General features: G+C 37.1%; 2 protein-coding genes across 2 annotated transcripts in view; one reads left to right on the forward strand and one right to left on the reverse strand.

Moving 5' to 3' along the window:
* LOC113517977 (uncharacterized) overlaps window positions 1–14,345 on the reverse strand; it is a 59,570-nt gene that overhangs the window by 43,371 nt on the left and 1,854 nt on the right. The gene's annotated exons all lie outside the window — the stretch shown is intronic.
* LOC113512674 (uncharacterized protein K02A2.6-like) lies at window positions 7,704–10,817 on the forward strand. Its single transcript, XM_026896594.2, has one exon. It carries the CDS (start codon window positions 7,704–7,706, stop codon window positions 10,815–10,817), a length of 3,114 nt encoding a protein of 1,037 aa, XP_026752395.2.

Genomic DNA, 14,345 nt, shown 5'->3' on the forward strand with positions numbered 1-14,345 from the left:
ATTCTATTAAAATGATCTATAACTGACCTCTTTATCCACAATCTATGTCACATAGTAACGTACCATCGACAGATTCACAATGATTCACAACAGGATGCAGGCAGTCGCAAGACAGTTGCGCAACTGTTGCGTGCGTCATACCATCGCGTAAGTGACATTTGAAAGATCCGATTGTCGCGTGGCGAAATGGGTTTTTTATGGGTGATAATGTAGTAATAACCCCGTCTGTGCTATCGGTATACACTTTTTTTTTAAATGGGTTATAATGATATGGTCACTCCACCTGCGCTAACGGTATACGCTGGCGGGGCACCAGTGAGGGATGATAGGTGACGATGAAAGCAGGTCAGTTAGCCCATCATGACAAATTGCACTAGAGTTTACTACGATGGTTTCCAGGGGGAACCGCGTGGAGGTCGACCCGATATTGCTATGTATTGCTAGTAATGCTTTAGTAGTAATGGGGCAGTTAGATCCCATTACTAACAATCACCCATATCAGTATACACTGGCGGGGCACCAGTGAGGGACAAAGGCGAGTCAGTTTGCCCATGGTGACAAGTCGTACAATGGTGGTATGGTTTCTAAGGGGAACCGCGTGAAGATCGTACTGATGGCGCATATTTCCACAATTTGCCTTATCAGATCGACTTTTCAGTCAGTTTGTGGTCAGAGGCATTGTTCAATATGATGCCCACGGCCACTTTCTATCATCGTACGGCTCGCCATCAACAGGGAGTTCACCCTCATACCTTACAGCCTAGATGGTCGCGTACAACGCGGTTTCACAGATGTTTTTTCTCATGAACACTCAGATTATGGAAGTTGCTCCCTGCCGAGGTTTCCCCAAGAGACTACAGCATGAGGTTCTTCAAAAGGGGGGATAGAGGTTTCTTCAGGGTCGGCAACGCGCGCGTAATACCTCTGGTATTGCAGGCGTTCATAGGCTACGGTAACCGCTTACCATCAGGTGGGCCGTATGGTTTTTTTGCCACCTCAGTAGTCTAAAAAAACATTGAAGCTGTTAATACCCGATTTTTCACAACCACTTTTTCCCTGGTGAAATGGTGTTATGGTACTTGTTTCCCATAGGATTTAATTTACAACTACGATTTTTTTATACCACGAAGGTATAAACATAAAGCAAACAAGCCCGTCTGATGGTAAACGGTCACTGCACTATGTAAATATGTATATGAGGTAACAAAAAAAAAAACACGACCAAATTGAGTCTCCATTTTTGAAGTCGGTTGAAAAGAACCAAGCACGCAACTCCAACCAACTGTTGATGAATAAGAAATTAGCTAATAGCAATAAGATCCGCGTGTAACGGTCCGCCCGTCCGCCGGCAGGTGGCCTCGCGCGACCCACATCCCACATAGCGCTGCCGATTCAAACCGGAGCCGGTTCCATCGTAAACAACATATTTATTTCATCACCATTTCAATCGTTCGCTGTCCACTGTTATATGTTTTTTTTTTTTATACAACTTAGAATGGCAAACAAGCTGACGGCCCACCTGATGGAAAGTGGTAACCGTCGCCTATAAACATGAGCAGTACCGTGGACATAACAGAGTACGAGTATACTGTTTCGTCCATGTTACCCCCATGCGTTGTCATTCCTGAGGACTCAGGTGTTATTCCTCTGTACCCTGTAAATTCACGCCATATCCCACCCTTCAAACCGAAACACAGCCATGCAAACACAACTGTTTTACGGTAGAAACACGAATAGGACAGATGTGGCCAAGTAAATGACTTTTGTACAAAGTCTCCCGCTGGTTAACATACTTATTTCATCACCATTTAAATCATTCACTATGTCCACTGTTATATGTTTTCTTATCAACCGACTTCAAAAAGAAAGGCTTTCGATTCGGTTGCATTTTTTTTTCGTTTACTCGTATGACCCGTTTCAAAGTAGCTACGTTTCTCACAACAATTAACAGATGTATAATAATATATATATATATATATATATATATATATATATATATATATATATATATATATATATATATATATATATATATATATGTATGTATTTGTGTGTATGTTTTTAATTACTTATGTATTAATGTTATATTTATTATTCATTTACTTTTATTATTTACATACGTAGGTATAAAGAGCTGTTTTTATAGTATTATATATTCAATTTCTTACTGGGTATTATTTAGTTTATCTTTAGCTGTACGGTTATTACCATTGTACATTCTACAGTTTTGTTTCAGCGTCTCAAAGGTTGACTGTAAGAGATCCCTTTACGGGATAAGTCCGCCATTGTATATTAAATCTTTTGATGTATTCCGTATGAATTATGTACAATAAAGATTTTACAATACAATACAATAATAGAATTTGTATGGGTCATGGACTTTTTCCATCTCATTTAAATGCAATTAAACAAACACTAATATATACAAATTTTTTGCAATATATAATTATATTATATTGTCTATCTATCTATCCTATTTAAGAGGTGCACTCTTGTCGGTGGAGCTCTTGCCACTCACTACGATTTGCAGCGAGTCTCTCCACCTCTTGATACGACACGACACCGACTCCTTCCTTGCATCTGCCTGATGTAACTATGTCTCGGTCTCCCTCTCCCCCTCCTTCCTTCTATCTTACCTTCTATTATAATGTTCATAAGTTCGTCGTGTCGTATCAAGTGTCCTTACATTTTTCCCCTTATATTATACATATATAAAAATGAGAATAGTAGATAATTTATCGACTTTGTGAACATGTCGATTGCTTGGGTACCTCTGTCCCATTCGTGTTTCTACCGTGAAGCAGTTGTGTTTGCATGGCTGTGTTTCGGTTTGAAGGGTGGGATATGGCGTGAATTTACTGGGTACAGAGGAATAACACCTGAATCCATAGGAATGGCAACGCATGGGTGGTATCATGGGCGAAACAGTATACTCTGTTATGTCCATGGTACTGCTCATGTCTATATACGACGGTTATCACTTTTCATCAGGTGAGCCGTCAGCTTGTTTTCCGTTGTAAGTTGTATAAAGAAAAATCAATTATTGCGTGTTTTCCATGTTGTATAGACTGGTTTCGACCAAAACTACAAGTGCCTCACCTAGATTCTGTCGTTTTTTATAGGTTCGTTGCCGCCAACGGTTTCTTATCGCCCGCCGCCGTGTTAATATTCATAAAGCATCCTCGGCGCCACGATTCAATTTGTTTATTGGTAACCTGTCCCGCTGGGGAATGCGAATAACCTAGTAGCGGTAATGGTCGTTTTATTTCTTAGCGATTTATAGAACATACTCGTCAATTATTTGGCGTAGAAAGTTTTCTCTAAAGTATATTTATTGCCGTTCGCCGTACGGTCCCGGCATAGATTGTGGTCCCGGCGTAGAATGTGGTCCCGGCATAGAATAAGCCACTTTTTCCTTTCCCGTGGGTGTCGTAAGAGCCGATTAAGGGCGAGCGAGGGATAGGCAGCAGCGTCCTTCTTAAAACATCTCCGCGACTGCCAACACCCTAAAATTGACCGTCACTATTTTTTTTTATACCACTGAGATGGCAAACAAGCATACGGCCCATCTGATGGTAAACGATTACCATAGCCTATGAACGCCTGCAATACCAGAGGTATTACGCGCGCGTTGCCTACCCTGAAGAAACCTCTTTACCCCCCTTTTGAAAAACCCCATGCTGTAGTCTCTTGGGAAAACCTCGGCAGGGAGCTCATTACATAACCTAAGTGTTCGTGGGAGAAAACATCTCTGAAACCGCGTTGTACGCGACCACTTGGGCTGTAAGGTATGAGGGTGAACTCCCTGTCGATGGCGAGCCGTACGATAGAAAGTGGCCGTAGGCATTATATTGAATAATTCCTCTGAACACAATCCGTTGTACAGGCAGTAGAACACGCAGAGTGAGGCAAAATCTCTCCTAAGACATAAGGGTTCGATACCGCTTGCAAGCATGGGATCATCGACAATTCTCATAGCTCGTCGTTGCACTGAGTCGAAGGGTTCAAGCCACTATTACTACCAAAAAACTATAAATAAAAAAAAAAAACAAAACAGTAGTAACTATGATGGTAATAGTGACGGCCAATCTTTAGTGTTGCCAGACGCAAACAAACATACTAATGGTAGCGGAATTAAACAAAATAATTCTAAACAAATAACAAAACAAATTAAGATTGTATTTCAGAAAAAAAGACTTTTTCATTTAAATAAAAACTAAACCCTTCAACAGAACTTGATAAAACTTCTATGATACTAATTTGTAAATATATCCTTTTAGATAAAAAAAAAAAGTATTTTGCAAATCGGTTTACAACTGACGGAGTTATGAGGTAATAAACATAAAAAAAAAGAATTGAGCACTACCATATTGTTAAAACCGATAGAACAATATTTTTTATACAACTTAGAATAGCAAACAAGCTGACGGTCCACCTGATGGAAAGTGGTAACCGTCGCCTATACACATGAGCAGTACCATGGACATAACAGAGTATACTGTTTCGCCCATGATACTCCCCATGCGTAGCCATTCCTGAGGACTCAGGTGTTATTGCTCTGTACCCAGTAAATTCACGCCATATCCCACCCTTCAAACCGAAACACAGCCATGCAAACACAACTGCTTCACGGTTGAAACACGAATGGGACAGAGGTACCCAAGCAATCGACTTTTGTACAAATATTATGTAATAAAAGAGACAAGACAAATACAGAATGAATAGAATTAAAAACTTTCCACTTTAACGATTTCCTTAAAAACATTGCTATCTTTAATAAAAACATGAAAGTGACTTAAAGTGGAAGTAAATTCTAACATTGCGGATGCACTGTATTTATAGTCTGTACTAACAGTCACGCGGCCGAGTTTAGTATTTTGAAATTACTTATCTGTGGCGATTTCACTTTTTAAACGTCAGGCTAAGATGCGGGCTTGTACAGCCATTTGATTTTTGTGGATTCGCTCTGACTTCAGACGGTTCTATGTAAATAAAAACATATCAAAAACATAAAATGTAAAAAGAATGCCAAGTCTCGTAACACAGTTGTTTTGCTACATAATAGGTTGTGTCCTAAAAGAACCGACTTCAATCGTAAGTAAACCAGTTATTTTGATCTTTTTAGATACTAAATTACTGAATCGATATTAATAATATTTCTATGAGACCAGTCTTTATATAAGTATATCCTTTCATATGAGAAAATATTTTTCCAAATCGGTTTACAACTGACGGAGTTATGAGGTTATAAACATAAAAAATTCAACCGAATTCAGAATCTCCTTCTTTTTGTAGTTAATTGAAAATTTGTAAGACCAACGATGTTACAGGGGACGGGGGTTATTAATAATACGGACTACCAGTCTTATTGTTAGCAATGTGCCCAAAAAGGTCGACCTCCACGTGGTCCCCCCCTGGAAACCATCGTGCTGAATTCTAAGTGAATTCATCACGACGGGCTAATTGACCTGTTTTTTCATCCTCACCTATCATCCTTCACTGGTGCTCCGCTAGTGTATACCGATAGCGCAGGTGGGGTTACCATTCCATTATCATCCATTAAAAAAACGAAGTTACAGGGGAGTCCAAACTGCCTTGAATCGCTTCGAAAAATGATATCAATCTTTTCACGAAGCGCCAGTGCTGGCTTGGCCGGGACACAACCGTACCCCCTGATATAGCCCATGTCACTTATTGATAATGTAGCTGTAGCTTAATATAAAGGTACCAAAGAAAACTTTAGATTTACATTTTAATAACTTTAAAACTGTTATTAAAAAACACTTATTGAACAAAGCCTATTACACTCTGAAAGGTTACTCGAATGACAAGCGTGCATGGTGTTAGTCGATCATGCACGGGCTGCCAACGACCATGTAATTTTAGACATAGTACATTTAAATAAATACACATAATGTTAACAGAGATTTAAAAGAGTAACTGTTGAGTTTCTAGCGGACTCTTCTCAACAGATAACAATTTTCCGAACGCTGCGATAAATTTAAAACAAATAACGATTTAAAAGTGCTTGTAGACAAGTTTTTTTTTATACAACTTAGAATGGCAAACAAGCTGACGACCCACCTGATGGAAAGTGGTAACCGTCGCCTATAAACATAAGCAGTACCATAGACATAACAGAGTATACTGTTTCGTCCATGATACCCCGCATGCGTTGCCATTCCTGAAGACTCAGGTGTTATTCCGCCCTACCCAGTAAATTCACGCCATATCCTACAACTGCTTCACGGTTGAAACACGAATGGGACAGAGGTACCCAAGCAATCGTCTTTTGTACAAAGTCTCCCTCTGGTATTATTTTATATTCTTGTGTTTATTTGAATAAAGATAATTTGAAGATAGGTGAGAGAATTTTTAAAATTGGTTTTTAAGTTTATCAAACATACAAAAAAATCAAATCTTTTCAATAGAAAAGAATCGTTATAATCGGTTATTCAAATTATTTTTTAAATTATCGATTACAAGTAAAATAATAAAATAAGGTTGTCTGGAAGAGATTGCTTAGCAATAAAACCACCTTTTGTACTACACTATACGTATTGAAAATTGTTCAACAAATACTGTTACCTTATGAGGTTGTTAAAAGAATTATATATAAAAACTATTGTGACATTTATGACAAATGGATTACTTTATAAACTTTTGCTATGAATCAATCTGTGTTTTAATATACGATAATACAACATTTCTGGCGACGAGATGTCGTTCGAAAAATTTCAATTCGATATATTTAACAATAAAAATGAAGATTGGGATTATTACATCCAACGATTTGAGATCGAATTACAACTTCATGGACTTGATGGCGAAGAAACAGAAAACAAACGTAAAAAAATATTTCTCTCACGGATCGGACCAGCCGCCTTCAAGGTATTAGTGGACTATTTTCGGCCTATACCAGTAACAACAAAAACATATACAGAACTCAAAGATGTATTAAACGAATATTACGGAAAGAAAACATATGTTCTTTCAGAAAGAGTAACCTTCGCTACCAGATACCGGCAAACTAATGAAACTATTTCACAGTTTATCTTAGAACTTCGTTCACTAGCTGGATACTGTGAATTCGGAAATACCTTAGAGGAACGCATTAGAGATCAACTGGCAATAGGAATTAACAACACAATGTGGCAACAAGAACTTATCAAACAACATCCAACAAATAGTGCAAAGCTTACTGACATTATAGCTACGGCTAATAAATTAGAACAAGCAGAGATCCAAACGCAACGTCTATCGAATAGTTTTCAAACAAATACGGACCCATAAAACATCAATAAATTGAAAACAAGAAATTATCAAAAAACAAATGAAACCAATAATAACACAAAATGTATATTCTGTGGCAGAGACTTTCACAGAAATATGAACGACTGTCCCGCAAGAGGCAAACGATGTAGCGCCTGCGGGAAACAAAATCATTTCTCTTCAGTTTGTATAACTAGTGGACGGCTCAAAATAAAAAAATTTAGAAATACTAGACTTATAGCCACAAATAGTCATATAGAACAACAAAACAACAATGAAAACGAAAATTCTGATAATGAAAGTGTTCAGACATATGCCATTAGCCTTTATAACAAAGTCAGTAAAATCATGATTCCAACTCTACTTAACAATAAAAATGTGGAAATGCTGTATGATCCAGGAGCAGTACATTCTGTAATTGGTGTAAAACTATGGAAGGCCATAGGTGTCCCAAATTGCAAAAATGTAAAAATCTGATTGCTTACACAGATGTACAAATTGAAACATTAGGAATGTGTCCTATAAAAGTCAAAGCCTTTAATGCGGAGAAAATATTGACAGCTTATGTTACTCAACAAAATGACATTCCGCTTTTTGGATTAAACTGGTGTATTAAATTTAAATTGCCAATGCCACCGGGTGCCAGACTTTGTAATATAAAAGAACCTACAGCAGTAACGAACGATACAGAGTATACAAAATATAACACTGAAATAGCAGCTATTTTCAGTGATTTTAAAATAGTTTTCGATGGCAAACTCGGAACAATAAAAGATCATTATGCCAAAATCCATATTCCAGACGGTGTTCAACCAAAAGCATTCCGACCACGTCCTGTGCCTCTTGCATTACGCGAACAGGTGAACACTGAACTCAAGAGATTAGTAGATGAGGGGGTTTTGGAACCTGTTGATACAATGGCAACCCCCATAGAATGGGCATCACCCATCGTCATTGCTATAAAGGCAAACGGAAACGTTCGTATATGTGCCGATTTCAAAGTAACAATTAACCAGCATGTACAAATAGATGATTATCCTTTACCAAGATTTGAGGAAATAACTTCTAAATTGTCAGGAGGACAACTTTTTACAAAAATTGATTTAAAAGATGCCTATTTACAACTGTTAATACATCCGAACTCGAGAAAGTATTTAACCATCGTAACTCATAAAGGATATTTCCGTTATAAACGTTTACCCTTTGGAATCTCATTTGCACCAGCTGTTTTTCAACGAACAATGCATCATATACTCAGCGGCCTAGATGGAGTAGTTTGTTATTTGGATGATATATTAATAACAGCAGGTGACCTACAAGAGCATTTAACTCGGGTGAGAGCAGTATTACAAAGATTACAGGATTTAGGCCTAAAGAGCCAAATAAGTAAATGTGCTTGGTTACAGGACAGCGTAACATTTTTGGGTCATAAAATTGACAGACATGGTTTACATCCAACAACAGAAAGAATCGAAGCCATAAAGAAAATGCCCCTTCCGACTAATACAACCGAACTTCGTGCCTTCTTAGGTTCGATAACCTATTATGGGCGTTTTATAGATAATTTACACATGCGATGCGCCCCACTTTACAGACACTTAAAAAAGAATGAAAGATGGGTGTGGACTGAAGATGATACAAACATAGTAAATGAATTAAAAAACATTCTAACATCCAGTGACACTCTCACTCATTATAACGGCAATGAACCCATCTATGTGAGTAGTGATGCTTCAGACAAAGGTGTGGGCGCAGTGCTATTCCACAAGATAAATAACGTAATGAAGCCAGTAGCATATGCATCGAGAACACTATCGGATATCGAGAAACGATATTCTACCATAGATAGAGAAGCGCTTGGAATAGTATACGCTGTAACAAAATTCCATCAATACTTGTATGGTAGAAAGTTCACCTTACTTACTGATCATAAACCTCTTGAAAGAATCTTCAGTCAAAACAGAGAAACACCCAAAATAGCGAGCAACCGCTTACTTAGATGGGCGATGATACTCAACAGTTATGAGTATATAATACAATACCAATCAGCGAAAGAAAACACTCCAGCAGATGCATTATCAAGGTTACCATTGACCAATAGCGATACATCTTTAGAAAAGAGAACTGGACTACCCAATTTTGCACATTTACTACATCTGAGACTCAGTAACATTCCTGTAACGAAAAAAGAGTTAAGAAATCAAACTACTAAAGACAGAACCCTTAATAAAATTAAACAGTATTTAACATCACACTGGCCAGAAAAGAAAGACCTAAACAACGAGTTTCATACTTATTTCGAAAAAAGAAATGAAATGTCTTTCGAAGACGGTATCGTTTTGTGGAATGGGAGGTTATGTATACCGAACACACTCAAACAATCCATCCTAGAAATGTTGCATGATGGGCATAATGGTACAACTGCCATGCAATCATTAGCTCGCCTCCACGTCTACTGGCAAAATATTGATAGAGATATTCTAGCTTTCTCAAAAAGATGTAATCTTTGCCAACAATCTAGGAATAACACCAGTAAACCTCCGGCATATCCGTGGGGTATACCAGAAGAGCCTTGGCACAGACTGCATATAGATTATGCAGGCCCTATTTACGGACACATGTGGCTAATAGTCATAGATGCTTATTCAAAGTGGTTAGAAGTCATGCCTATGAAGTCATCAACATCCAAAGCAACTATAGTAAAATTAGATAACATATTTGCTACATTCGGCGTACCACGATATATTGTTACCGATAATGGTCCTCAGTTCACGTCAGATGAATTCCACGATTATTGTAAGAAGATCGGCATTACACATATTAAAACGACACCATACCACCCCAAAACAAACGGACTAGCCGAACGCGCTGTGCGCACTTTTAAAGAAAGAATGTTAGCCAGCGACAGAAGCATTGACTTGTATCAACGTTTATATAGCTTTCTTCGAGGATATAGAAACACCCCTCGTCGGTCGACTAACCGTTCACCATATGAAATGATGTTCGGAAGACCCATGCGTACAACCCTCCATCTTTTAAAACCAAACGTAAAAGAAAACCTGGAAAAAGCTAGGTTGTATCAACAATTTAGACCTACTAAAGTGGTAGTACCTCCAACATATAGCCCTGGAGATAAAGTATGGGTAAATAAAACAACCGGCAAAGGCTCTGATCCTGGTATAATTACAAAATGCAACGGACCTTACTCTTATATAGTAGAGATGGCGGATGGAATACATAGACGCAAACATTCTGATCAGTTGCGTCCGAGGAATAACGGTTCAAATGATAACGTGGAAGTAAAACCCTTTACCTATTACAAACGCAACGTTAACGAGAGCAATTGGAGCGGTGATTGGGGGCAACAACCTACGCCTGCAGCTTCCACCAGTAGACAACACCCTGATGGTTCGCGACAACAGCCTACAGAAACGGCCACCGCATCAACCTCCCGAGCAGAGCCTGAGCTTGGTGTATCGATACAGTCACCACCGCAGCGGCGTTCTGAGCGAAAGAGGAAACCACCTGTACGTTTCGGGTACTAGAGCCATTTCCAATGATGGAGGGGGAGTAAATGTAGGAGTACAAACCTCCTTATGAGGTTGTTAAAAGAATTATATATAAAAACTATTGTGACATTTATGACAAATGGATTACTTTATAAACTTTTGCTATGAATCAATCTGTGTTTTAATATACGATAATACAACAGTTGGTGCAATAAAGTGTTAAAAAAATAAAATAATATAAAAAAAAAAGAAAACAAAATTCAAAGATTCAAGATTTAAATATTGAAGAGAATATTGACTGATAAATGCAATGGTACCACACTTCAGTAAACAGTAGCCTTGAACCATAGACTTGGTATAACGTACTATCTTACGTACTAAATAGTTCATAATCTAAGATTACATAGATAGAGCATCGAACCTCAAAAACGGGTCAATTTTTTGTCAGCTAATTGTCAAATTAGCCGACTCATTTTTTTTATCAGTGTTCTATATACTTACGCACACAATGTATCTTGATGTAACTACATATATTTAATTATTTAATAAATAAAATGAGTTTTTATGTATTAAAATTAAGAATTTATAAGACAAAATAAATATAGAAGTTATAAAGGAATCACTCATAACTATTTATCACGTAAAATTGTATAAAAAAGTTAAGCCGATTTTCTAAAAGCATTTGTATGGATATACTCTATCTATATAATCTAATTCATAATCTAAGCTATGAACTCTCTTGAGCTTAACTGAATGATAATGAATTTTTTAAGATAGCGAAAAAAAAAGTTAAGTCTATGAAATCTAATTATGTAACTTTATTTATGAACGACTTTCAAAAGAAAGATGTTTATAATCCTAACTTAATATTGTAAATGTGAAAGTGAGTTTGTTTGTTGCCATTTAGCTACTTGGCGGGGAAGGGATTGTTAGTAATGCGGATTATCAGTCCCGTTGTTAGCAATATGCCTTATAAAGTCGACCCCCCTGGAAACCATGGTGCTGAATTCCTGGTATATTCGTCACGGTGGGCTAACTGACTTGCCTTTTCATTCTCACCTATCATCCCTCACTGGTACCTCGCCAGTGTAGGCGGGGTTACCATTTCATTATCATCAATTAAAAAAAAAAGTTTACTCTACTCTCTACTTACGGTTTAACCAATCATTATAAAATATGGTATATTTCCGTCTTAAATTACATACATAGAGTGTCTCCAAATATAAAGCTTTGTCAAAAATGCTTCGAAATCGACGGGGAATCCATCCTCACACCTTAGGATTAGAATGGTCATGCACAGTGCGGTTACAGAGACGCTTCCTCCCGCGAACACTCGGGTTGTGGAATGATCAAGGCTTTCCCTACAGACTACAGCATGGGGTTCTTCAATAACGGCATATTAAGGAGGGAAGAACATTAGACGGAGAAGAATTTATATGAATCAATCTGTACGTATAACTTTTTAAATAAAAAAAAATAAATTCTAAATCGATTTACAATTGAGAAAATTATGAGGTAACTACTAACTAAAAATATATAAAAAAATACAACCGAATTAAGTTACGTCCGTTTTTTTTAATCGGTTGAAAAAACAGACGAAATGAAAACCTTTTTTTTACAAGTCTTTTAAAAGTCTATTAAACATAACCGTACGGGGTATTTCCCATGCCTACATTATACCTATTAAAAATATCATGCATGGCCTTATTGATAAACGCGCCAAAACAATTTCATACTTTTTTTTTTAATAACTAATAGCCAAGGGCCTAACAACATACATCTTCGTTAACTGTACATGGGTAGTTAATAAACAGTGATGGCAGATAGCCGAATATAATCTCGGTTAAAATAACTATAATTACAGTGGTTCGGTCGGTTTGTCTGTGGGATTCAACTACAACGCAATTTCTTAAGCGGAAGTACAACATGAATGAATTGTATTTTTAAAAAGGTACTTCATTATATGAACTTAATATGTTTACATAGGTATGCAATATATTTAAAAAAAAACATGCATATTATATAAACATTTACAACTAGGTGAGCCCGCAACTTTGTTCATATTACCATAAGAAAAAAGTTTTACATCACCACAATTTTATACAGCGTAATTTTGTTCCCACTTTTATGTATTACGCCATCTAGTGTCTAATAGAATCAACTTTCTACTTGATAATAGATGACTTTAAAAACAACAAATTTCGTAATTTTCTCCTTATCAACATCAAAACTACGCTTGCATACATCTTACTCCTGCCCATTCATAATTATGCCGACTCAAATCTTTTGTTAAGTCCTACTATCTCTTCCTTTAAGTACTATTTTCCTGTGTATTCTCGTCATCTTCTTCCTTCATTCTCTTTTGTTGTGTGTGTGCTATTTATTATGTTTTTTTTTATGTGTGAAAATGATATGGTAACCCCTCCTGCGCTAACGGGATACGCTGGCGGAGCACCAGTGAAGGGTGATAGGTGAGAATGAAAACAGGCCAGTTAGCCCATCATGATAAATTCATCAGGAATTAACCATGATAGTTTGCAGGGAGAACCGCGAGGAGGTCGACCTGGTTGGGTATATTGCTAGCAATGGGATTCTCACTCTCCATTACTAACAATCCCTTTCCCCCCAGTATGTGTATGTTTATGGATATATTTATATATATAATAGTGGTGAACAATCTTTACGTATACTAATGGTAGCGGAATTAAACAAAATAATTTTAACCAATAACAAGTTTATTGGAACAAAGATGATTTTGTATTTGACCCAGGCAATTTATAATTTTAATTGCCTTTACTACCTTCTTGTGATAAAGACGAATATTCTAACTTTGTATATTTTAATATATTGTATTCTAACCCGTCACGTCGGCGTTATAACGATGTTGTCATAATTCTTCGATAAATATGCGATTCACAGATCGGTTTCACTTTTACAGACGTTACCCAATCCGTGATCTTTGCATTTCACGCTGTTGATACAAAGCGAAAGTATACAAACTTGAAGAAAAAGCCCATATTTGTGTTTATCTGTGACTATTGTCACATTGGCAGACAATACTGGTAAAAAATTATTATAAGGTACTGAGTAAAAGCATTGGCGTATTTAGCATTATTTTATAGTATCTTAGGCTACGCACCAAACTAGGTGATTAGGGTGCCCCTATCCGGAAAAATCTACTTATTGTACTGTAAAAATCTTTAATGTACATATTTTTTATTATTATTTATTATATTAATTTACTTATATGGCAAAACATTTGCAGGGTCAGGTAGTAGGCAATAAAAATAATATGGCGGGCGCTTCTCCTTAATACGCGGAATGCGCATGCGTCCAACTGACCGAGGGACGAAGGACCGGTTTCCCGCCATTTGGGTTACTAGTCCCTGCCCTTGTACAGCTTAGTAGATATTTATCCCTAGTAGTATTTTACTTTTATTATATTTAAAAAGTTTAAAATTATTTGTCTATGGTCAAGAAGTAACGGGAATGCGTATTCCAGACAAATTATCATATTGAAGACTAGGCAACATGGTCTCCGACCTTAGCCTGTTCCACAATGGA

The sequence above is a fragment of the Galleria mellonella genome, unplaced genomic scaffold (assembly GCF_026898425.1).
Source record: "Galleria mellonella isolate WM207_F2 unplaced genomic scaffold, CSIRO_AGI_GalMel_v1 utg746, whole genome shotgun sequence".
NCBI classification, from domain to species: domain Eukaryota; kingdom Metazoa; phylum Arthropoda; class Insecta; order Lepidoptera; family Pyralidae; genus Galleria; species Galleria mellonella.